The sequence below is a fragment of the Coenobita brevimanus genome, chromosome 40 (genome assembly GCF_032717465.1).
Source record: "Coenobita brevimanus isolate Jiangsu-jjx chromosome 40, ASM3271746v2, whole genome shotgun sequence".
NCBI lineage: Eukaryota > Metazoa > Arthropoda > Malacostraca > Decapoda > Coenobitidae > Coenobita > Coenobita brevimanus.
In genome coordinates, this window is record NC_136993.1 from 35326344 (window position 1) to 35354013 (window position 27670).

The following is a 27670-nucleotide window of genomic DNA, read 5'->3' on the forward strand; positions in this document are numbered from 1 at the left end:
AGAACCTTATTGAAAAAGAGTCTTATGTATCCTTTAGTACTTTGATATCCTTTAGTAATTATGTGTTTATTATAAGTAAAAATATTTAACAGTATTTCTTGACTGACACACACACACACACACACACACACACACACACACACACACACACACACACACACACACACACACACACACATTATAAATGGTCAGCTCTCCTTTGTACCAGTGTCCCTCAACTTTATCTCTATCCCTCAAGATAGGGATGATGGACTGAAGGAAAAGGACATTATCAGCCAGCAGTCAACTGGGTTCACGTTGAGATGAGCCTGGGACCACAGCAACATCAGTAACACTATTAGATATATGCAAAATAAATAAATAAAATAAAATAAAATAATGTAAATAAATAAAATAACTCATCAGATGCTAGGGATGCAATGTTGCTAACCTCTTGTATTAAGTAATTTATTTTTTATTTATAAGGATATTTTCGTTCAACTTACGAGACGCTTCTCGGACTGGCGAAGTTAGGGACAGCTTCATGAGCCCTTCAGTAAAAGACATCTTCGCTAAGTTAGGTAAAATTGTGTATACTTGGCATGAATTAGCTTATATAAACGCCACTGCATTTAAAGGGTTGTAGGATACGGCTTAAAGCTTGAAAGATACGACTTATTGGGCTGAAGGCTACAACTTAAAGGGCTGAAGGTTATGACTTATAGGGCTGAAGGAAACGACTCATAGGGATGAAGGATACGACTTATAGGGATGAAGGATACGACGTATAGAGCCGAAAGATACGACTTATAGGACTAAAGGATACGACTTATAGGGCTGAAGGATATGACTTATAGGTTGAAGGATGCGATGTATAGGTTTGCAGGAAATGTCTTACAAGAATCAAGGATGCAACTGAAAGGTTGAAGGATATGATTTTCTCTGCAGGCTTTTCTGAGCCGTCGTCCTCACATAGGATTAAGTGCGTTTGAGGTGTCACATGGCCAGGACGCTAATACAACACAGGCACAATTCTCTTGGCTTGTCTCCCAGGCTCGCCAGGTAAGTTGCTCTCTCATTAGGGGTGTGCACAGGTAAGGCTCAGACATGCTGGACCTAGTGCCCACTTTACCATGCCTGTAACAAAAAGCTCTCCATCCTCTCCACATGGGAAAACCATAGATGTTTCTCTCTTAATGCTTTCCATCACATCCACATCGGTACCACAAGTCTCCTTTACAGTATACAATATCATGTACACAATTGAGTCACTGGGTCAAAGATTAGGTAAAATATAAAAGTAGCAATGTACTCTGTACAAGCTTATATAACAGTATCTTATTAAATGGTTAGGTTACTGTAATAGTAAAGTTTGTGCATAATTCAGTTAAATTATGTAAATATTTATTAGAGTATTGGCAAAATGTTCACCCATGGGCATACATTCAGCGACACTTCCCTGACGGCCGTGACGATGGAAGGTGTTATATGTAATGGCGTTTGTGCGACTGCAATATAAAGTACACAGTGAAAAGGTATGAGAGGGAAGGATGTTTTTTAACGTTAAGGGAGGACTGGGGATGGGTTTTAACGTTAAAGGAGAAATGGGAACGGGTTTTAACGTAGAAGAAGAAATGGGGATGGGTTTTAACGTTAAAGGAGAAATGGGGATGGGTTTTAACGTTAAGGAAGGAAGGATAAATATGGTAGGCAGGGCATAATGCTGGCAGGGAATTGTCTGTGAGGTTTTGCTTATGGCTGTACAATCTCCGCCAGTTAAAAGCAGTGCAGGAATTCATGCACTGGGGGTCTTTTGGGCACTATATCATTCTGCTTTATTTTGGCACAAATTTCTGCCATGGTGCTGATTATTTCCTTGAGCTTAATTGCAGATTAAGACAACGCTGCATCTCTACATCCTTTCCATTGCAATTCTGTGATATTAAATTCTTGGCCTAAGTTTTCGTAGCTTATTTCACGTACTTCTGCAACAGATAATGACAATACTATGGCTTTACATTTATCATAGCACTCCTTCGAGCATAGCATTATAATTTAAGGTTAATCTATTGTTACAAGTATTACCATATGACGTCAAAATCTGATGTTAATTTCTTGCTACAGTCTGTATTCCAAATGGAGGAATGGAAATTTTAGGTCGAGTTAAAACAATAAGGGAATACTGTATTTGTTATGTCTCATGTCTACTGTGTTTGGCATATGGTAGTTATAGAGGTCATTTCACAGTTTAAAGATTTACATTTCGTTAAAGTTTACTGATCTGCTGTAAGACCTGCTGACATGTAAAAATACCCCCGCTAATACCAGTTCACAAATTCTGTATTACAGCATGCATTCTTTATGGACAGTGATTGTTAGTGCCAAAGTGGTAGCATGTGGAGGTGTAAAATGCGTAGGAAAACTGCTGGGTCTCAGAGAACTTGCTGTACAGCCTATGCCTCTATACCCATAGTTGAATACATAAAGAAATACGAGACACGTAAACAAGTGCACTGATGCCACATTCGACCCCCAGCAAGCCAGCAGATATGACATGTAAACAGATGCACTGGTACCACATAAGGCTATTAAGGCACCACTCACTCAGTAGTTGTATGTGGAGGCGATTGTACTATTTCTTAAAGTACTGTTACGTCCCAGTCCCCACACTGCCACAGGCTACAACAGCAGTAGTACAGTACAGGAAGGACGTTGCCCAGTGAGTTGTTCTTCCTATGGTCAGCCTTTAGGTGTGCAGTACACATGATCAGCTGAGACGAAAATAAACACTGGCTTCCTAAAGTTCACTGTCTTTATTTTCCAAGTAATTCCAATTAATGCTTTCCAACTTCACTGTTCTCACAAGCACTGGAGCTATACACACTTTACTAACTGCTGTTACACTTAATGCTGAACAACACTTCACACTTATTACACTTAATGCTTGACACTTCACTAACCCGTCACTGTTTGCCACTGTTTTCACAAGTACCAAAAATATACAATCTTCACTGACACTGACATTACACTACACTCAAAATAAAACTGACCGCACTTCGATCAAACTGACTTGACACCCGACTAAACTTGTAATAATCTTTACCTCATCTTATATAAACTTGCATTATTCGAAAACGTCTACATTTTACGAGTATACTCTCGACGGGCAACAGTTGCCAACTCGGAAACAGCCCGAAACATGCCAGTGTTGTCTCACATTACATAACACTCTAAATCATTTACCATACGAACTTAAATTATATAATTTAACAAGCAATCACTTAAATATAACATTATAAAGAGAAAGAGCATAAAAATAAATGCATAACTTACGAAACAACTATGCTCACAAACACCAGGCAAACTGGCAACTCTGATGACTTGTACCGGAACTTACGGTACGAGAAACATCTCGAAGGTACGAGACTACCTAACTGGCAAATCTCCATTCATAACACTACCCCCTCCCTAGTTCTTTGTCATCCCGACAAAACTAAACAGTATATGCAAATGTAAACCCTAATCCTAACGAAACATCCAACTGTACATAAAATAATTTTTCAACTTATCAGGCCTTCTTCTATGCCGCTTCTGACAGTGTCCTTGTTCCTCCACACAGTCCACTCCCCCTGGAAGGTCTTGGTCCTCTTCTTGACACAGCACACATCACAGGTCTGACACCACTTTTCAACAGCCTGATGCATGCCAATCCAGTAGAACTTGTGTCTCAGCCGGCTTAGAATTGTCTTCACTCCCAGGTGCCCACTAGTGATCTGGTTATGGGACTCATCCAAGATATCAGATGTCATCTTCAGAACCACCAGTTGCCAACACTCGCTGAAGCCATTGGGCGTCTCCCACTGACACTCCAGTAGTTCGTTGCAACAAAGAAGGTCCCACTGACTCCAGCAGCTCCCGGTCACAGGGCCCAACCTGGAAACTCCTCCCCATGATGGTCGCACTGCACTCCGCTGCAGCCACTCTGCAATCTGCACCCTCCATCTGCATCCTCCCCAGGTCTTCTCCGGCTGACGCCAGCCCCGTCACTACAGTACAGCAGCATTTCTTCCTTCGATTCCCATTCCTGCTATGCTGCATGTCGTCTGTCCTTCTGTCTTCTCTCACATTATTCATCAAGGTTCTCTTGCATTTCTTCAATGGTGGGTCTTCTGCAGCCTTCTTCTTATCATCCCAATCATTCTGATCTGCAAGTAACTCAAACTGTGCATGGTAAGCTTTCCAAGATACTCTACCATCACTTTCTTGAGGTTTCATTAGGAGGAATAGACTGTAGCACCATTCGAACAGGGCAGTACTCCCGAGGTGGATGGCAAGCTGGTAATAGGGAGAGCTGGAACTCCCGTTTCACCAGCCCTCAGGACTTGATCCTGACCATCTGCCTTTGCTGAACATTTTCAGTACATTCATTTACACAGAGAGTAGGCCAGCATGCACTCATAATACCTCTTCCTTCAACTGTCTACACCACACTACATGTGCATAACATATCACACCTTCTATTCACTCTCTTCAGTAATGGCCGCTGCAATGTTGAGGTGGTACCTCGGATTGCCACCACCGGCAGGGTATGGCTGACGGCACAGGGTCCTCCCGGTCACCATCAAGCGCTGTGCCAGCAGCGACTGTTGCTATTTTCGGTAATGCTCGTCAGCAAAGAAGTAAAAGTGCGGCCTTATTCTTCACCAGTATCCATGGCCTTACCACCAATTTAAACTCAATTCATTTTTTCCTTCAGTCCGTATCCCCTTTGGCCCTTTTCCTCGCAGAACCACAAATCTCATCCTCTACTGATATATCCCCATTTTGTTTTCCTGGTTACCATCTCCTTACAAACTTCCGTAACAAGGGCGGCACCTGTTGCTATATCAAATCCCAATATGCAGTTGATACTATTTTAAACTTCACTTCATCCAGTATGGATTACTCATTATAAAAACTAAATTGTCAAAGTATTACCAAATATAATTGTGTAGTTTATCGCTCCCCCAATGCTTCTTCGGAACCCAGTGTATTTGATTTCATATCCACACAGCTGAGTAACCTCAACCTTGCCCTTAGCACCGAAATTACCATTTTGGGTCATTTTAACACACATAATACTGAATGGTTATTGCATTCTGCCAGGACTGATGACGCTGGTTAAGAGTGCGAGCTGTTTGCAGAATTGTTTAATTTCACCCAGCTGGTAAAGCAACCAACCAGAATACCTGATAATTCTGACCATAATGCCCATGTCTTGAACCTATTCCTGACAAATAATCCAGATCAATACAGGATAGAGGTACTGTTACCACTTGGATCCTCTGACCACAATCTCATCAAAGCCTCATTAGTTAACACTCCCACACCTCCTCGTTTTGAACCTGTCAGGGTGACCCGATGACACCCCACTCACATACACTCTCTTCGTCAGTCTTTCACCCTCTAGTGATCCCAATTCTTCTCTAGTGATCCCAGTTCTACCCAGTCCCACATTTGCGACTTAATACTAGCTGGTATGGATTTATTCAAACCAAGTCAACGGTTCACAAAAAGATCGAACTCTCCAAAATGGTTTGATGGCAACTGTGCCAGAGCAACAGCCCATAAGTCATTAGCATATAACTCTTACTTAAAATAAAAAACATCTGAATCAATCTCGCAATTTAAAATTGCTTGAAATCATGCAAAAGCTGTATTAAATCTAGCTAAATCAAACTTTCTTCAAAAGCAAGCATCAAAACTACTTAACAACCCTAATGACAATAGAATATTCTGGTCAACACTTAATTCTTTCAATAATAACTTTAACAAGTCATCTTCCATTCCTCCACTAAAATCTTCAGATGGCAACATTACAAATGACCCGCGTGGGAAAGCGGATATTTTTGCCAGTACATTTGCCATAAACTCTACCATAGACGATACCAGCCAGAATGTCCCAGTACTAGAGCATGACTCTCCCGAAATTGCCCCACTTAAAATACTGACAAGATACGTAAAATCCATCCTAGACAATTTACCTACCAACAAAGCTCCAGGCCCAGATGGAATTCCGCCAATTGCTATGAAAAAGTGTTCCCCTGAACTTGCCTCTGTTCTTGCTAAATTATTCAGACTATGCATACGTACTTCTTTATTCCCAAATTCATGGAAAGAAGCCAATATCCACCCAATTCCGAAGAAAGGAAGTTCCTCTGACCCCTCTGATTACAGACCAATAGCTGTCACATCTTCTCTTGGTAAGGTATTTGAAACTTTAATTAATAAGCACATTGTTAAACATCTTGAATCCAACAACTTAATTAGTAATAGACAATATGGTTTTCGCCACGAAAGATCCACCATTGACATACTCAGTCTCCTAATTCATACCATCCATCAGTCAATTGATCTACATGGAGAAACTCATGTAGTAGCTCTTGATATTTCTAAAGCGTTTGACAGAGTATGGTACCATTCCCTGCTGTCCAAATTCCCTTGCTATGGACAAACACCTTTTGTTCCTTTCATTTCTTCATATCTCAGGGACAGGAAAATAAGAGTAAAAATAGATGATGTACATTCCAATTTCCACTCAATTAACGCCGGCGTGCCGCAGGGGTCAGTTCTGGCGCCAACCCTATTCCTCATTCATATTAATGATCTCTTATCTCTCACTCACAATCCCATCCACTCCTACGCAGGTGACTCAACACTACATAGTTCATTCACACTCAGACACCCATTTACAAAGTCTAATATCTCTACCTCCCAACTCACCATCAGTGAATGGAGACAAAACAACCTTGTCTCTTTTAATGCTAGTAAAACTAAATACATAAAATTTACTAATAGACAGATATTGCCAGATTCGTACATTACCTTCAGTGCTACTAATATTCCCATCTCCAAAAGTATAGAAATTCTTGGCATCTCACATAACAATGCCCTCAGCTGGACCTCTCATGTTAGATCACTTGCTAAAACCACCTCAAAGAAACTTGGATTATTGTACAGAGTCCGTCACTTCTTCGGTGATGGGCAGTTAGCTTTAATTTGTAGGAGTCATGTGCGCTCTCAACTTGAGTATTGTTCACCCTTGTGGAATGGATATGCATTAAAACAACTAGACAAAATTTAGAACAAAGCTGTTAGAATTATTAACAACCCTGCCATTACAAATAAACTACCTCCCCTGCAAGTAAGAAGGAATGTTGCCTCCCTTGCATTATTTTACAGATGTTTTTTTGGCATATACTCAGACGAAGTTGCGTCCATGGTGCCACCTCTCCATGCCTTCCCTTGTGCTACACGGGCATCTGGTAGCACTCATGACTGGAATGTCACTCAGCCATATTGCAGAACTTCTTCCTATCAGAATTCTTTCATTCCCTGAACTGCATCTGTCTGGAACTCGCTTCCCCAGAGTTGTTTCCCTCCAAATTTCAACCCACAGCTGTTCAAGTCTAACTGTTACAGATATTTTGTGAGCGAAGGACACCAGTAATCTGGTGTACGGATTATTTTTTTTTATTCATTTGTTTTTCCTTCCTCCATTCTGTTATTTAAAAAAAAAAAACAATGGATTCCCATTATAGCCATGCACTTCATTGGTTTGGGGCCTAAAAACTGAGGCATCATAATTTTGTCCGAGACTTGAACCTCCAACATTCTGATTATTCAACCCTCCAATGCAATCTTCAGATGCCCGGGATCCGCCAAGATTCACCATACACTGTCCACTCCTTTCATATGCTCTCTGTACACTAACCTGAGGCTCAGCAGTGCAATATTTCTCTACAGCCTCCACATTCTCACTAATTATCTTCTCATGATCGATTACATGCTTCAACTGGTTAACTACATGCTGTCTGCACTCTATCACAATTCCCTCTCTAATCTTTAGCTGGTTGTCTACATGCTGTTTGCACTCCGTCACTATTTCCTCACTAATTGTCTTCAACTGTTCGTCTACATGCTGTTTACACTCTGTCACATTATTGCTTACCTCACACTTCTGCTGCTCTAGCTTGGCATCTTCTTGCTCCTTAAGCTGTTGCTGTTCTTCCTTGATTTCCCCCATGAATGCATTTAGCTGTCCTATCCTCGGTTGTAATTACCTTTGTTGCTCCTCTGATGCTGCTTGAATTTGCTCATATCGTTCTTTTTGTTCCTCACGTTGTGCCTTTAGTCGTTCACTATTTGCCTTCAGTAGTTCATCTCGTGCCTGAATTAGTTTTTTGAGTTCTTTATAATTTTCCTGTGATTGTTCTTCGAGTTCTTTATAATGTCTATCTATCTATCTATTGCCAGACGCCTCAATCCCGTTCGGGGTGGCCACAAACAAATCGCCTCCACGTCACCCTGTCCCCCACCATTTCATTGCCCCGCTCCCAACTCACACCCTCCTCTCTCATATACCTCTCCACCCCATCCCTCCATCTCATCCTCGTCCTCCTCCTCCCTCTTCCCCCCTCCACCTCACTCACATACACTCTCTTCGTCAGTCTTTCACCCTCCATCCTCTCCACATGGCCAAACCACCTCAGTGTATTCCTCCTAACGCTTCCTATCACATCTACATCCACACCACAACGCTCCTTTATATCCTCATTTGTCAGCCTGTCTCTCCATGTGACTCCACAGGCTCCTCTTAAATAACTCATTTCCACTGCCCTCACTCTTGACTTGTGTCCTTCCAGCAACGTCCAAGCTTCACTTCCATATGTCAGAGTTCGTATCACAATACTGTCATGTAGTAACTTTTTCACTTCCCTGCTCACTTCCCTGTTTCTTATCACTGCTTTCAAGGAACCAGCAACCTTTCTTCCCTATTGTACCCTTTCAAGCACTTCACCCTCCAAACCTCCATCCTTACTCATCACACTACCCAGGTACTTAAACGTACTCACATTTTCCAATTCCTCACCATCCAACCTCGCTGTACATTCACTGACTTCACCTCTTTCAAAGACCATCACTTTACTCTTCCCTACATTCACCTTTAGATTCCGTTTCTTACACACTCTCCCTCCCAAACTCATCCACCAAGCCTTGCAGCTCTCCCTCGTCTTCACTCACCAACACAGTATCATCTGCAAACAACAGTACAGGGAGTTTCCAAACACTACCCTCTCTCACCAGGGCCACTCCAACATCCACTACCCTACCTTGTACCTCTTTTATTACTCCATCCATGTACAGATTGAACAACTATGGAGACATGACGCATCCCTGTTTCAACCCAATCTTCAATGAGAAAAATTCATTCAGTTCACCATCCACATGCACTGCAGCCTTAGCACCATCATACATACTCTTCACAGCATTCAACAACTTCCCATCTACTCCATATATTCTTATTACTTTCCACAATCCTTGCCTATCCACCCTGTCATATGCTTTCTCCAAATCCATGAAAGCCGCTTACAACTTCTTTCCCTTCTCTAGAAATTTTCCACCACAGATCTAAGAATGAATATCTGATCTACACAACCTCTTCCCTTCCTAAAGCCTCCCTGTTCTTCTTCAGCTAATTCCTCTGTTCTTTCTCTCTGTTAATAAGTATCCTACCATACACTTTTCCTATTATATTAAGAAGACAGATGCCCCTATGATTACCACACACTTCTTTTTCCCCTTTTCCTTTGTACAAGGGAATAATTATACCTGACTTCCAATCCTCCAGGACTCTACCTTCCTCCCAGGCCAATCTGCACATTTTCCACATCCATTCTACTACTATCTCTCCCCCATACTTCAGCATTTTACCACACACTCCATCAATTCCTGGGGCTTTCCCCAATTTAACTTTCTTCATTGCTTCCACAACTTCTATCCCACTGATTTATTCCTGTCTTCTCACCTCCCTCCTCCCAGCCATTCCCCAGCCACTTATACTTGCATTACTTCCATCCACTATGTTCAACAATTCCTTAAAGTGTTCTCTCCATCTGCTCACTTTTTCTCCCTTCTCCACTAGTAATCTACCATTTTTATCTTTCACTCCCCTGCTAACTTCACTTCCACCCTGTCTTACTCTTTTCACCTCTTTCCAGAACATTTTCTTACAGTCCCTCCACTTTACACTCAAGTTCCTTCCAAATTCCTCATCCGCTCTCTTCTTACTCTCTCTTACTAATCTTTTCACCTCTCTCTTTCTTTCTACATATAACTCTCTCTTCCACCTCTCAACTTCTTCCACGCCCCTATTTCTCATCCATTCATTGTATGCTTTCCTCTTTTGTGTCACAGCCTGTCTCACCTCTTCATTCCACCACGCTGTTCCTTGCACACCCTTCCGTCTTCTCTTTATCCCACACACCATATCACATGCTGCACATATTTCGTCTGTAAATATCCTGCTCACACCTTCCACGTCCCCCATCTGCTCCAATTCATAATTGCCCAATCGTTCCTCCACTTCTCTCTTATACTCTGCTTTTTTCTCATCCTCTTGTAACCTTTCCACTCTCCTTACAAATACTCCTTCTTCCCGTCCTTCCCTTCTTCTATTTCTCCATCCTAATTGGACCTTGATTCTGGCCACCACCAAGTAGTGGTCAGAAAGTTCACTCCCCCAACCTCTATAAGCTCTTGCATCCATTTCACGTTTCTTTATAATGTGCCTGTGATTATTCTTCCAGTTCTTTATAATGTGCCTGTAGTAGCTCCATAATTGTCGCCAGAGAAATGTCCTCTTCCTGCCCAGCTCGAGACCTTGTTTTCACACCTTCTGCTTCCATGTCGAAGGTTACTCACTGCAGCCCTGAAATAATCCCACACTCCTGACACCAGTGTTACATCCCTGTCCTCACACTGCGACAGGCTCCAACAGCAGTAGTACAGTACAGGAAGGAAGTTGCCCAGTGAGTTGTTCTTCCTATGGTCAGCCTTTAGGTGTGCAGTACACAAGATCAGCTGAGGCGAAAATAAACACTGGCTCCTTAAAGTTCATTGTCTTTATTTTCCAAGTAATTCCACTTAATGCTTTCCAACTTCACTGTTCTCACAAGGACTGGAGCTATACACACGTTACTAACTGCTATTACACTTAATGCTTGACAACACTTCACATTTGTTACACTTAATGCTTGACACTTCACTGTTTTCTCAAGTACCAATGATATACAAACTTCAATAACCCGTCACCGTTTGCCACTGTTTTCACAAGTACCAAAAATATACAGTCTTCACTGACACTGACATTGCACTACACTCAAAATAAAACTGACTGCACTTCACTCAAACTGACTTGACACCCGACTTAACTTGTAATAATCTCTACCCCATCTTATATAAGCTTGCATTATTCGAGAAATGTCTACATTTTACGAGTATACCCTTGACGGGCAACAGTTGCCAACTCGGAAACAGTCCAAAACATGCCAGTGTTGCCTCACATTACATAACACTCTAAATCACTCACCATACGAACTTAAATTACATAATTTAACAAGCAATCACTGAAATAAAACATTATACAGAAAAAGAGCATAAAAATAAATGTATAACTTACGAAACAACTACGCTCATAAACACCAGGCAAACTGGCAACTCTGATGTCTCATACCGGAATTTATGGTACGAGAAACGTCTCGAAAGTACGAGACTACCTAACTGGCAAATCTCCATAACAGTACCCTCATCATACTGCATTGTTCTCTCCTCAGTGCTCGAAGAGGAGGCATGTATGATGGCAGGAGCCACCTTCTCGTTTGCTGAGAATCTTTACTTTCTATGCATAGGTATAACTGTTGCTGACTCTGTCTGATACGTTTATGTGAAGCTTCAAAACGTGGTGAGTGCTTTTGGCGTATCAGATACAGTCAGGATTCCGGGGACTTGAATGGTGAGTGGATGGAAGCCTGGTCCATTAGACTGGGCAAATCTGGGCTGTTTGGACATCGTTACAAATCACCCTGCCCGAGGGTGGGAAAGGAGGTCCGGGTGATAATGATGATGATTAAATAACTGTAGTTGTTGTATGTATAATTTTAATGATGTATCATTGATGATTTTACTTGGATTTTAATGTTAGATGACTGTTTGTACACGTTTTTGTTTCTTATACTATACATAAACGTGTAGATGTGTATATGTCTTGTCCTTGGTCTACCTTTACTAGTCTTATACGGCGACAAAAACCTCACTATACTCGGTTCCACGGAGTCTGACGCACTGATTTTGCCAGCCGAGGACAGGTGGATCTGGTAACATTGCGCGACGTACTCGGGCGGTGATTGGTGGATTTCCGTTGTGTTTGAACGTGCTCCAAAGTGACTTTGTATTTCAACCAAGGCCCTCATTGATTTATAGAATACCGGAATATACAGATACAAATTAAAGCAATGATATCTTCAGTGATAAATATGTGCCTTTTAAATTACTAGAGATGAACCTGAACGACAATGATAACAAAAATAAGTTAAGTCGCGAGTGGACGCAAGCAGACAAGTCAGCGACTGGGGCGGGAATTCAGACGTTCATAGCGAGGTGGTCCCGAGGTCCTGTGAAGGCTGGAATGTTTTTCCCACCACTGCTATAGTATTACAGTCTACGGTCCCTTCATTACCTCATCTGCTAATATACAACCTTACCCTAGATATGCTTAGTTTAGCTTCGAATAATAACGATTTCTGTAAACACACACACACACACACACACACACACACACACACACACCTCACTGGGGTCAATACAGGCAATTCTATTCTCAGTACATATAGTGTACATACACATTTTCATTACCTTCATGGGTAACAGTAGCTTTAAAAATCTGCATTTGTTTGTATTCATAGTTAGATTGAGTAGAATTATTTCTTACATAAGTTTGGTGTTTGATTTTCCCGAACATTTTCGTATCATAAGAGACAGACATACAGACGGATACCTTATCCCTGGTCACATTGCATCCTCAAGCATGTATCTCTGCCCCCTCGACAAAGAGCCGGGAATGTAATGGATTACATCATTATAGAATGAACCGAATTTTTGTTAATGGTGGAAGAAAGGAAAGTAAGATAAAAGCAAACTCCATTAGAAAATAATAGTTGAACTCTGCTGCTATAATAAAACCGCGTGCAGTATAAACGAAATCAAGCATAATGAAATGAATTTAAATCCGTCGCTGACTTGTTGCATGCATCCAGTCGCGACTTAACTTATTTTTGTTATCATTGTCGTTCAGGTTCATCTCTAGTAATTTAAAAGGCACATATTTATCACTGAAGATATCATTGCTTTAATTTGTATCTGTATATTCCGGTATTCTATAAATCAATGAGGGCCTTGGTTGAAATACAAAGTCACTTTGGAGCACGTTCAAACACAACGGAAATCCACCAATCACCGCCCGAGTACGTCGCGCAATGTTACCAGATCCACCTGTCCTCGGCTGGCAAAATCAGTGCGTCAGACTCCGTGGAACCGAGTATAGTTACGCTGCCACGTTCTTTTTTAATATAATCAATTCCTCAATCCACCAGCTGCGGCAGGTGTCGTGGTCTGTGATGGTGGTGGTCGTGAGTGACGACCCAGCCTTCCTCACCGCCTTTGCCGAGTGGTCCCTCAAGGGGCGCCTCCTGGTGTGGTCAACAAGGCTCATCGCTGTCACCCGTATCCCTGTTACTCGTCATCAAATCCTGCACAAGACATTTTCATCAATGAATGCCATGATCATGAGTATAAATGACTCTTCAAAGGATTATAGGTACGACTACCTGTTTGTTTTATAAGTATCAGCTTCCACTATACCCACCGTCAGGAAACTTGTCACTTAAGCCTCTCCCCCTTCCAGAGGTCTTAGCCTCGCACCTCCTCACTCACTCCCCGGGGGATGGATAAGTGGGGCTGAAGAGACAAGTTTCTGGTGCCGGTTAAAATGGCTCATAAATGATTTCACAAAATTATAGGTAACAGGGCAAGGTCATAATTCGATACCATAACGATTTGATTTAGACCAAACTTGGTGGAATTTTTAAGGGGCAGCTTGACAATGAAGAAATATCATGTGGAGAACAAGAGGCTAACGACCAAGGTCATACGGCAATATCATTGATTTTTCTTTTTAATTCTAATATGGACCAAGTTTACTGGAAAGGTTGAGGGAGAGGAAAGAATGAACTACTTCGATTTTGAAAGCAATCGGTTGAAGGTCAGTGAGAAGGGGCAAAGTCAAATGTTTGGCTCTTAAACCAATTAGTGGATGCATGTGATGCGCTCTCTGTGTGTTCTTTCTTCTGTTTTTTTCGATATTGGCTCCTCAAGATAATTTTGTTCCAACTTTCAGAGAGTTTTTCAACTAGAGTAGGCCTCAGTTAATCCCCTCACTGCAAATAGTCACGCTTGAGATTAATAAAATCGTCTAGTGTTAGCAGGAATATAAAATACGACACTGAATTGAAGGAGTTAAAGACATTTTTTGCTACTGCAGTGGCGATATATACGGCAGATTAATAAAGACAGCATATTATCAGATAATTAAAGACAACATTTCCAGTATTATCAAAACATGACTACCGCAATGAAGAATTTTCTGATAAATAATGACAAATTTTTTTAAAGTTAAGGGCAATAATTCTCAGCTGTATTAGAATATACGTAACTACTGTATTGACGAATTCTGTGGCAATTAAATAAACTCAAGATTTCTAAGAGTTAAAGGGAATGTTTCTCAGTATTATTATAACATAATATTGCACTGACGAAATTTATGAAAATTAAATATAGAATACAAGTCAAAAGTGAGAGGAGTGGAAATGAATGATTTGAGAAGAGCATGTGGAATTTTATGGAAAGATATACAGACAAATGAAGTAGTGTTGTGTTGATATGAATCGGACTGAAAGTGTTAAGAGAATACTGTGAGATGGGTTGTCCATGGGGAGAGGATGAAGAATGAGAGACTGGCTAGAAGAGTGTATGTGAGTGAGCTGGAGGGGAGGGGGAGGAGGAGGAGAAAAAAGGAGGAGGAGACCAAGGATGCGGTGGAAGAATGAAGTGGAGAGAGAGGGGGATGTGAGTTGGTGGGAGGGCGGTCAAATATTATATGACAGGGCGACGTGAAGGCGATTTATCTGTGGCCACCTCATACGGGATTAAGGCGTTTGACAATAGATAGACAGATAAATAAAGACAACATTTTTAACATTTAAACAGTGTAAAAATATCTTGCAGTATTATTAAACTAATATTTAAAACAGCTGCAGGATCTTCATCTACCTGCCATACACTTCGCCTCAGCAAAAGCCACTTCTCCTGGCAACATGGACACCTCCGAGATCCCTTGTTTTTGCTACAGTTCTTCCGCTCTTTCCTGATAAGTACACCAGGTAGTAGTAGTAGTTGTTGTTGTTGTTGTTGTAGTTGTAGCCCCAGGTTTATCCAAAACATGAACCCAATGGACTGCAGACTGAAGTTGCCCTCATCCTGCAGCACATAATCCTTCTTTCGGGAGACAGGGAAGTAAGTGAGGGTCGTTTGTGTAACCAGGCAGCTCCATCACTCAGTTAAATCAGCGCCACCAAGTGAAGGCACCCCTCTCTAGCACCAGTAAAATAGAGAATTCAATCTTTTGGCTGTTATGGACGTGGTAACTACTTCACCTATAGGATCTCTCTCTCTCTCTCTCTCTCTCTCTCTCTGTTTAGAAACTTGCCGAGTCATCTTACTGGCGGAGCTTAGGGGAGTGATGGGGTGTGTGCCATTGGTTGATCATAGAGTGGGAGGAACCATGGAATTTAATATCATGGGAACTGACATATCCCACTGGTTGGGTAGGGTAATGTGCAAAGCTTAGGGAAGGGCCTTCAGTTCCTCCCATGACTAAGAGCTTAGTATGAGAAGACTGTACAGGAAGCATACATGGGTGAGAGTTGGTGGGTCGGTGGCGGCGGGTTTCTGAGGGACAAGGCATATTAGTTATCAATCTTCAAGTGTGGGACAGCCAAAGTCCATGTATCAAAAAGGGTATCTCCCCTCCATGATAGAGTGATGGTTTCACTGGAAGAGATGACTTTGCATGTTTTTTAAAATCCTCTAAAAGGGTCATTTCTCTGTGAGAGGTTTGACCCTTAGGGAGTGTAGCAGGGATGGGCTTATGATGCAAATAATAATGAGGATGTGTGAAGAATTGGAAAAGTCTGAGACTGACGAGGGAGAAATGCATTGTGGGACATTTGAAAAATATTACTCTAGTCTGAAAAGTCTGCCTAAAACTGAATAAAGTCTTTTGGGGTATGAAAGTTTCAAAATACCTCATTTGTTGGGATTTGTTAAAAGCAAAAAATATTTTAAGAAAATGACTTGTAACGAGGATTTACTCTGATAGACTATATCCTTTGGGGTCATTCTTTCAGGTTCCTGCAGCGGCCCACCCTGGCCTTAGCTACTGAGGCCTTCCATGCCCGTGAGGTACAGAGAGCCGATCCAAGTGGCCGCCGAAAAGACCACACAGCAGAGTACTTGGCTCAGGGCATGAATTTCTCGTAGGTGCAGTTGACTTATTTTATTCACATACTTTGACACCCAAGTAGTCAAAGATACAACTGTCTTCCCAGTTCTGTCTAAAAACATTTTACAACTAGCGAAATACAATGAAAACCCTATCTCTACTAACGCAGGTTTCAGATGGTTCAATTATTCCGTTATGTAATCAGACTATGGGAAGATATTTGTGTCTCTGTATCCAACCCACCAATGCGAGTCTCTCTCCATTCAGCAGATCATTATAATGAAATTCCCCCCTCCCTCTCAGTGATCCTCAGTTTATTCTTCTTCATATTTTTATGCAAGACACTACCATATTATTTCCTGTTATAATCAGGAGCACGGCATCATCTGCATACATCAGAAATATTCTACACATGAACATTTATTACACTTTCCATTCCTCTCTCTCTCTCATCTGAGTTTTTAATCCGTCACAACACCATCCATTCGAACAGAATATTGGATGACCATAAGACATCACACATGCTAATTGTAAACCAGCACTACTACTCGTTAGAGAGCTGCTTACTCTTGTACCAACATTAAGCTCTTAACAACAATCAGCAGCATTTCCTCCAAACCAAACATATGCAAGAACAGAAAGGACACCTTTGATAACCGCACCCACCCCTGAAATATTGTAGGAGGAAAGCAATAATTATTTACATGAGAGATAGAGGCGTGATCCCTGGAATCCCATCCTCTATAAACACTGCTACGGGTGAAGGTCTAGACCTGAGCCAAACATCGTGTACCTAAGTAAAAACTATGGCGTTGTCATATTTAAAGGCGGTTTACCCCATGGGTGTTGGCCATCTAAGGTTCCACCCTACCTAAAACGTGATGAACGTCTACCGCTGTGCAAAATATTGTGTTCCTAGGTTAAAACCCATGACCATGCAAAGATACTTTGCCCAGGATCCCTGCGGCCGCTCCCCCTGTGGGGACCGCCAATAGGGGACCCCACTCTGCCTATGACCTGGAGCGAGTAAAGCTCTGCCATTGTGCAAAATTTATATTATCCTAGATTTATAACAAATATTGTCTTAATGTTTTCGAGTTTCGAGTGGTATACTTTTGGGGTGCAGCCCTCCTCCCAAGGAGACGGCCCTTGGTGTTCCCTCCTTTTACACATACACGCACACGGATATATATATATATATATATATATATATATATATATATATATATATATATATATATATATATATATATATATATATATATATATATATATATATATATATATATATATATATATATATATATATATATATATATATATATATATACATATATATATAATCAGAAATAAGAAAAAAAGATAATAATTATATATATATATATATATATATATATATATATATATATATATCAGCCGTGGCTCAGTGGGTTAGAGTGTTCCGTTCTGACCGAAAGGTCGGAGGATCGAATCCACCCAAGGGTCATTGGTAGACATCAGGAAAGGCATCCGGTCATAAAATGCTACACGCTCCAGTCCACGCTCCAGTCCAAAAGTCCTATACTCAGGGGCAACGCCTTAGCCCTTCGGGGATACCTGGCGTAAAACCAAATTATTATTTTATTATATATATATATATAATCAGAAAAATGCAAAAAAGAAAATAATTATATATATATATAATTATTTTCTTTTTTACTTATTTCTGATTATATATATATATATATATATATATATATATATATATATATATATATATATATATATATATATATATATATATATATATATATATATATATATATATATATATATATCAGGTATATCTATATATCATTTATTTGTATCTATCTGTCTACTTATCTGTTTGTTGTGTGTTTAGTTGGTACAATTTTGGGGTTGATGTTCTTGTGTGTGTCAGGTACAGGTACGTGCACACCCCAGACGGCACTTTCGGCTCCAAGCAACAAGATGGCTCCTGGTCCGGTATGATCGGGTTGGTGGCCAGGAGGGTAAGTCACTCCACCTATACCAGTTATTACCTCCGCTAAGGGTATGTTTTACTTCCCGTTGGTTTGTCAATCTGTTGGCAGGATCACTCAAAAAGTAATGAACTGATTATGATGAAACGGGTGGGCCATGGGCCAAGGGAGAAATGATTAAATCTTAGGCCGGATTCGGAGTATCTGACACATCTTCAAAGGTTCTCAATGAATTTCAATGAAATTTTATGGAAAGGTGGGCCGTGGACCAAGAAAGAATTGATTAAATTTTAGATCAGATCCGAATCCGAATCTGGATCCTATATCCACGGATCCGGATGCGGATCCGGATCCTTTTTATTGGCAATGGCTTTGGCGGAAGTACGAGCTTTCTAGTCTTGTGTCCGTGTTTGTTTGGAAGTCGAGTTATAGCAGTTATCTGTGTGTGTGTATGTGTGTGTGTGTGTGTGTGTGTGTGTGTGTGTGTGTGTGTGTGTGTGTGTGTGTGTGTATGTGTGTTCTTACCTAATTACCTAATTGTATCTTTACAGGGATGAGTAAAGCTCGTACTGTCCCGTGTCATAAACTATATTTATCGTACATATCCTTAAATTTGTGAATTGTTTTGGCACACACTATTTCATTCGGTAGTGCATTCCATTGATCAATTGCTCTGTTTGGGAAACTGAATTTCCTTACGTCTTTATCACCTCTCTTCTTATGCAGTTTTTTGCAGTGTCCTCTTGCTGATGCTTCTCTATATGTTAAGTAATCATTTATGTCTATTTTCTCCTTTCCTGATATGCACTTATATAGCATTATCATGTCACCTCTTATGAGGAACACACTGAGGTGGTTTGGCCATGTGGAGAGGATGGAGAGTCAAAGACTGACGAAGAGAGTGTATGTGAGTGAGGTGGAGGGGGAAAGAGGGAGGGGGAGGCCGAGGATGAGATGGAGAGATGGGGTGGAGAGGTATATGAGAGAGGGGGGTGTGTGAGTTGGGAGCAGGGGAGTGAAATGGCGGGGGACAGGGCGACTTGGAGGCGATTTGTTTTTGGCCACCCCAAACGGGATTGAGGCGTCTGGCAATAGATAGATAGATAGATGTCACCTCTTTTCCTTCTCTCCTGTAGTGTTGGTAGATTCAGTTTATTTAGTCTGTCTTCGTAGCTTAGGTCCCTTAAGCTTGGTATCCATCTTGTAGCGGCCCTTTGAACTTTTTCAATCTTGTCTATATGCTTTTTGAGATGAGGACTCCAGACTACTGATGCATATTCCAGGGTTGGTCTAATGAATGATGTTATTATCCTTCTTAGCATGTCTTCATTTATGTATGTGAATGCTATTCTCATATTTGCAAGCAGTGTATACATGTTCCGTACCTTCTCGCTGATGTGGTCAGCCGGAGATAGTCTGTTATTGATAATCACACCTAGGTCTTTCTCTCTTTCTGATGTGTATAGGGTTTTATTTCCTAACTTATAATCCCAATCAGGTCTTTTTCCACTTTTACCAAACTTGATTACATGACACTTGTCCACATTGAATTCCATTTGCCATGTACTACTCCATTCATGAAGTTTATTTAATTCTTCTTGTAGCTCCCTACAAGAGGCTGTGCTAGTAATTCTCCTTTGTATTTTTGCATCATCTGCAAATATATTCAGATAGCTATCATTTCCAGTGTTACTGTTTATATCATTTATATACACTAGAAACATGATTGGTGGCAGCACTGAACCCTGTGGTACTCCACTAGTCACTTCTTTCCATGATGAGTAGTTTCTTCTTAGTACTGTCCTCATTTCTCTTTTTATGAGAAAGTCTTTCATCCAACAAAACAGTTTGCCTCGAATTCCTCCTTGATGGTACAGTTTCCATAAAAGTCTTTGGTGTGATACTGTGTCAAAAGCTTTCTTGAAATCTAAATAGATACTGTCCACCCATCCTTCCCTTTCCTGTATTGTGTTTGTTACTCTGTCATAGCAGCTCAACAGATTAGTAACACATGATTTTCCTTTTCTGAAACCAAACTGTCTTTCTGTTATCATACTGTGTTCTTCTAGATGATTTACCCAAGCTTTTCTTATAGGTTTTTCTAATACATTGCTTACAACACTGGTCAGTGATACTAGTCGGTAGTTGAGAGGATTTTGTCTATTGTGTGTGTGTGTGTGTGGTGAAAAGTTTCCTCATATTCTGTGTTAACTTATGCATTTCATTTCCATGATTGCTTCAGGTGTATACTACAGTATAAGTATTCACTTACTGATTTATAAGTATATATATATATATATATATATATATATATATATATATATATATATATATATATATATATATATATATATATATATATATATATATATATATATATATATATATATATATATATATATATATATATATATATATACACACATCTATCTATCTACCTCTCTCTTATATATATATATATATATATATATATATATATATATATATATATATATATATATATATTGGAGAGACACACATTACACGCGTGTGTACAAATGATTTTTATGCTCCTGACCGGGAATTGAACTCCAGACCTCTGGATAGAAGTCATGCACTGGTGGCATTACACCACAACGTGATAAAAGCTAAGACATCTGATTTTCTTTTTTAACGAACCAGGTAAATCCATTATGGGAGGATATATTTCACTCGCAACACATTAGGATTATTTCTAAGCCCCATGCAACTCGGCAAGTGGCAGAGCAGTTTTAATCTATCCCAGACACAACACGAGCGTCTTTATATGTTGGAGAGGCACACTACACGCGTGTGTACAAATGTTTTTTACGCAACTGACCGGGAATCGAACCCCGGACATCTAGAAAGAAGTCAGGCGTTGATGTCATTACAACACGACATGATAAAATCTGAGATGTGATTTTTTTTTTTTTTTTTTTTGGGGGGGGGATGAACCAAGTAAATCCATTATGGGAGGATACATTTCAGTCATAGCACATTAGAGTTATTTCCCAGCCCCACGGAAGATCCCATAATGGATTTACCTGGTTCGTCAAAAAAAAAAAAAAAAAAAAAAACACGTTCTCAGCTTTTATCACGTTGTGGTGTAGCGGCATCAGTGCCTGACTGTCTAGGGGTCTGCGGTTCGATTCCCGGTCAGCTCCTATATATATAAATATATATATATATATATATATATATATATATATATATATATATATATATATATATATATTGTTACATAGGCTATATATATATATATATATATATATATATATATATATATATATATATATATATATATATATATTGTTACATAGCCTATGATTTCATCATCCTTTGTGTAATTCTAATGTACAGTGTGCTGCCTGTTTGATCACGACCGTGTTCTACCTCACTCACCCCTTCTACCGGTATAGTAGAGTAAGTCGTTCTTTCTGTTGTTCAGAGCGGGATTGTCAACTCTTTGTCCCCATGGCTTCATTTGCGCATCCATCTTACAAGTTGTATCAAGCTCTGCTGGCCCCTATATAATGAGCTCAGTCTCTACATTAATTGCCACTTAGATCTACTCCTCATTTTGTTCACTTCTCTGTCCTCCCCTGTACAGTTATTATTGTGAGTGCTCAGGAAGTCTCCAACCATCTAGCAGCTGTGTAATTTGAGTATAAGTGTTATTGCATTTTGTTCTTGTACTGTATAGCATAAGTTGTTGATTTGTAGGCCTAGTGAGGTTTTTTGTGATTCATGTAGGGTTCTTGTTGTCAGCAATTATTAATAATAGTTTGTATCTGTAATAATTTATCTTGCATTAACTGAGCATTACCCAGTGTATTTTCATTTTATCAGGGCTGACTTAGATAAATTTACCCTTGCTAATTTCGTGTTAATAGAGGCTATTGCAGTTAACCATATATTTAACCTGTTTCTTGCCATTACATTATCCTTATGAGTCCTGAATGTTTTGTTGTTAGTTTGAGCATTAAACTTTAACTTGTAATTTTACCTAACTCTTTTGTTTTGAACCTGGAACTTTACGGAACAGTAGTGATTTTTTAGTATTCTCACTTGGAGTGTACATTATCTTTCTCTGTTCCGTAACATAAATTTGGCGACCTCTTATCAGGATATTCAGGATATTATCATAAGGATATTGCTTGATATTTTGTGACTGTGATTTATTCATGATGTCTACTATTACTACACTTGATGAAGCCAAAGATTTTTTGTCAAATGTGCAAACAGTGTGTGAAGTAGAAAACAGAACAAAGAATGAACTTAAGCTTGTTGCTCAACAATTGGGAATTGCAGTTCACTCTCATCATTCTAAAGATCAAATAGTTGGCATGATTAATAAAAGCTTGTTTAATGTAACTCCTCCAAATGAGCAAACGCAGATTGAATTAGCTAAGTTACAGCTAGCCCTGCAGGAGGCTCGTGTGAAGGAAGCTGAATTTCAAGCACGTGCTAAGGAGACTGAGTCTCAGGCTAAGGAGGCGGAGTCTCATGCTAAGGAGGCTGAGTTTCAGCCTCATGCTAAGGAGGCTGAGTTTCAGGCTCGTGCTAAGGAGGCTGAGGCACAAGTTGAAATTGCTAGGATTCAGGCAGACCATGAGTATCGCATGAAACAAGGTGGAACTGGATCATCTAGCTCTGATGATTTTGATGTGGCTAAAAATGTTAAATTGTCCCTCCTTTTAATGAATCTGATTTAACAAAGTATTTTCAGTTGTTTGAGAGGGTAGCTACAGGTTTTAATTGGCCCAAACAGTATTGGCCAGTACTCCTTCAAACTGTTCTCACCGGTAAAGCTCAAGTAACTTATGCATCTTTGCCTCAGGATCAATCTGATAATTATGATGTAGTTAAGAGCTTGATTCTTAAGACCTATGAGCTTGTTCCTGAAGCCTATAGAGTAAAATTTAGGACAACTTACAAGCAAGATAAGCAATCCCATGTTGAGTATGCAAAAATCAAAGAAGATCTGTTAGAGCAGTGGTTAAATTCTAAGAATGTGGATTCTGATTTTGGTAAATTTAAGCAGATGATTTTGCTGGAGGATTTCAAGAGATGTATTAGTAAAGATGTAAGCCTATATCTTGATGAGAGAAGAATAGATAATTTGTCTGATGCTGCAGTTTTAGCTGATGAATATGTTCTCACTCACAAGAGATATTCTACAGAAAAAGGGAAAGCTGAGAGTAAATACGTTGCCTCTACTCAGAGTACAGGTAACAGGAAAGAGAATAAAGATGATGTTTCTCAGGAAGTAAATACCAGCTCCACCTCTAGATTTCAGAAAAGTAAATGTACTTATTGTAGTAAGCTTGGTCATACTACGGAGAAATGTTTCAGGAGACAGCGTGATGTGAACAAAAAGGAGTCTTTAAATATTCAGTCAATTGGTCTAGTGTCCACCCTTGAGAGTTCCCAGAATTCTTTAACTGAGTTAACTGAACCTGCTTTGAGGGGTAACTTAAATTCTCATGATGGAGCTCCTCTTTTGAGCAGTAACGTGGGTGACACTCTCAAGAGTTCATGTGCTAATTTCCTGTCTGATGGTTTTGTCAGTCCTCTGGACAATAATGACAGGAAATCAGTTAAAATATATCGTGATACAGGTGCTTGCCAATCCCTTATGCTGACCAGTGTTCTAGGCTCTAATGTTAATTCCTCTGATGAAACTGTAATCTTACAAGGCGTAGGAAATAATTACTTCTCTGTCCCTCTGTGCAGAGTGAATTTAGAGTCTGGTTTTGTTAATGGTTCCGTTATGGTTGGGTTGGTTGAGACACTCCCAATGTCAGGTGTAACTTTCTTACTTGGAAATGATATTGGTGGAAGTCAAGTGTGTCCAGCTCCTCAGTTGTCTAGTGAGCCAGTGGCTGCGTCCCAGGATTGTGATGTCCCTGATGTGTTCCCTGCATGTGCTGTCACTAGGGCTAAGTCTAAAGTTACTGGTGATTTAGAGGATAATGATGATGATGATGTTATCCTAGCTGACACTTTTCTTGCTAATCTGGACCACTCACCAGATGAGGCAGTACCCTGTAGTGTTGATAATTTGTCTCGTCAAGAGTTGGTTGAGTTGCAGGTTGCTGACCCTGAGTTGAAAGGTCTAGCTAACTCTGCTTGCAGTGAGGAAGAATCAGCTGGTGCTTCTACTTGTTATTATATAAAGTCAGGAGTACTTATGAGGAAGTGGAGACCCCCAACAGTATCAGCCGACTGTGAATGGGAGGTTGTACATCAAGTTGTCATCCCTCGTGTTTGTAGGCAGGATATCATTAGAGTGGCTCATGATTGCAGTTTGGCAGGACACCTTGGAGTGAGGAAGACTGTGGCACGCATTTTGAAACACTTCTACTGGCCAGGTATCTTCAGGGATGTTTCCTGGTATTGTAAGTCTTGTCACACCTGTCAAGTTGTGGGGAAGTGTAATCAGACCGAAAAGGTTGCACCTCTAGTTCCCATTCCTCCTTTTGAGGCGCCTTTCACCCGTGTGTTGGTCGATATTGTGGGCCCTCTTCCTAAGACTTCTTCAGGATTTTCTTATGTGTTGACCCTGATTGATATGGCTACTCGTTATCCTGAAGCCATTCCACTTAGAAATATCTCAGCAAAGAACGTGGTTAAGGAAATGCTGGGGTTCTTCACAAAGTTTGGTCTGCCCAAGGAGGTACAGTCAGACCGGGGAAGTAATTTCATGTCAAATGTTTTCAAGCAGTCTCTGAAAGAGTTGGGCATCACCCAGATCATGTCTTCAGCTTACCATCCCCAGACCCAAGGAGCATTGGAGAGATATCGTCAAACACTCAAATCGATGCTCAAGAAATACTGTTTGGAACATCAGAAAGACAGGGACAAAGGTCTTCCATTCGTTGTATTTGCCGCAAGAGAATCTCCAAATGAATCACTGGGCTTCTCACCTTTTGAACTACTGTTTGGCCATGAAGTAAGAGGACCCCTTAAGCTACTCAAGGAATGCTGGCTGTCGGAGGAAGATGATGTCAACCTGCTGGAGTATGTGATGATGTTCAAAGAACGGCTGTCCACTGCTTTACAGCTGGCGAGAGAGAATTTAGGAGCTGCTCAGGAGAAGATGAAGACTTGGTATGATAAGAAGTCCAGGTTACGCCACTTTCAGCCAGGAGATCAGGTTTTGATTCTGCTACCAGTGCATGGGCAACCTCTTCAAGCCAAGTTTAGTGGTCCTTATTTCGTGGAGAAGAAACTCAGTGATGTCAACTGTGTCATCGCCACACCAGATCGTAGAAAGAACAAGAAACTTTGTCACATCAACATGCTAAAGTTATATCACAGGCGGGACGAAAATAATCCAGTCTGCACTGTAGCTGTTCCACCTGAGTCTGCAAGTGAAGTTCTTCCATGCAGCATGAGCCTGAGTGATAGTTTGGGGAAGAATCCTGATATCATGAATGATCTCCAGACTAAGCTTTCTCATCTACCTCCTGAGGAAAGGCTGGAGTTTTTGGCATTACTGCAGGAGTACCCGCAAGTGTTCCGTGCCACTCCAGGAAGAACTACTGTGTTGATGCATGATGTCGATGTTGGAGACGCAAAGCCAATTAAACTGCCTCCTTACCGTGTGAACCCAGTGAAAGTTCCTCTCATCCAGAAGGAGCTTGGTTACCTGTTGGAGCACAAGATGATTGAGCCCTGTCAGAGCGAGTGGAGTTCTCCTGTCACTCTAGTCCCTAAGCCAGGTGGGTCACAGCGGCTTTGCATCGACTACAGACGTGTTAATCAGATAACCAAAACAGACACTTACCCTCTCCCTCGCGTGGAAGATTGCATAGACAAGATCGGAAAGGCTAGGTACATAAGTAAGTTAGATTTGTTAAAGGGATACTGGCAAGTACCTATGACTGAACGTGCTAGGGAGATCTCATGTTTTGTAACACTAGGAAAGACTTTTGCATGTTCTGTAATGCCATATGGTATGAAGAATGCACCAGCCACATGTCAGAAGCTCATGAATGTTGTAACAGAGGGTTTGGCAGGGTGTGTTGTTTATATTGATGATGTATTAATCTTCAGTGACAACTGGAAAGATCACCTATGCCATGTCAGTAAATTTCTTGAGCGTTTGGTTCAGGCTAATCTTGTAGCTAATTTATCAAAGTGTGAGTTTGGTCAAGCTAAAGTTCAGTACCTTGGGTACGTAATTGGTGATGGACATGTTACACCACCAGCAGCTAAGGTTCAGGTTATAAGAGTGATCTTCCCAGACCTAAAAGTAGGAAGGAGCTAAAAAGATTTTTGGGAATGGTAGGTTATTACCGGAGATTTGTTCTTAACTTTTCAATTCTTGTATCACCACTTACAGACCTACTGAAAAAGGGAGTTAAATTTGTCTGGACCGATAACTGTGAATCCTCTTTCAACATACTTAAAGCTATCCTATTAAGTCAGCCAGTGCTCGCTACTCCAAATTTTGCTAAGCCTTTTAAGATGGCTGTTGATGCAAGTGATACAGGAGCTGGGGCTGTTTTGCTGCAAGCGGATGATCAGGGTATTGAACACCCTGTATCTTATTACAGTAAGAAGTTCACTCCACCTCAAAAGAACTACTCAACTATTGAGAAAAAGCTTTTGGCCTTGATTTTGGGTTTACAGCATTTTTCATTTTATTTGTGTTCTGGTTTTGACCCCATAGTCATTTATACCGATCATAACCCACTGAAATTCCTTAGTAAGTTTAAAGATAAAAATCAGAGATTGACAAGATGGAGTCTACTTCTTCAGGAGTATTCATTAGACATACAACATGTCAAGGGGAAAGAAAATGTTATTGCAGATTGCTTATCTAGACTTTAGACAGATTGTTTTAGAGTAATAAGAAATTTCTTTTGTAAATTTCTTTTTTCTTTGTGGGGAGGTGTTACATAGCCTATGATTTCATCATCCTTTGTGTAATTCTAACGTACAGTGTGCTGCCTGTTTGATCACGAGCGTGTTCTACCTCACTCCCCCCTTCTACCGGTATAGTAGAGTAAGTCGTTCTTTCTGTTGTTCAGAGCGGGATTGTCAACTCTTTGTCCCCATGGCTTCATTTGCGCGTCCTTCTTACAAGTTGTATCAAGCTCTGCTGGCCCCTATATAATGAGCTCAGTCTCTACATTAATTGCCACTTAGATCTACTCCTCATTTTGTTCACTTCTCTGTCCTCCCCTGTACTGTACAGTTATTATTGTGAGTGCTCAGGAAGTCTCCAACCATCTAGCAGCTGTGTAATTTGAGTATAAGTGTT

The 27670-nt window shown here is 40.5% G+C and overlaps 1 protein-coding gene across 1 annotated transcript in view; it reads left to right on the top strand.

Annotated features, from left to right (window-relative positions):
• LOC145397034 (uncharacterized) overlaps nucleotides 1-27670 on the top strand; it is an 82057-nt gene that overhangs the window by 17767 nt on the left and 36620 nt on the right. The window contains exons 3-5 of the mRNA XM_080270251.1: nucleotides 928-1073; nucleotides 16320-16448; nucleotides 18336-18426. Coding sequence (XP_080126377.1) covers nucleotides 928-1073; nucleotides 16320-16448; nucleotides 18336-18426 — 366 coding nt within the window. The remainder of the gene's footprint in view (nucleotides 1-927; nucleotides 1074-16319; nucleotides 16449-18335; nucleotides 18427-27670) is intronic.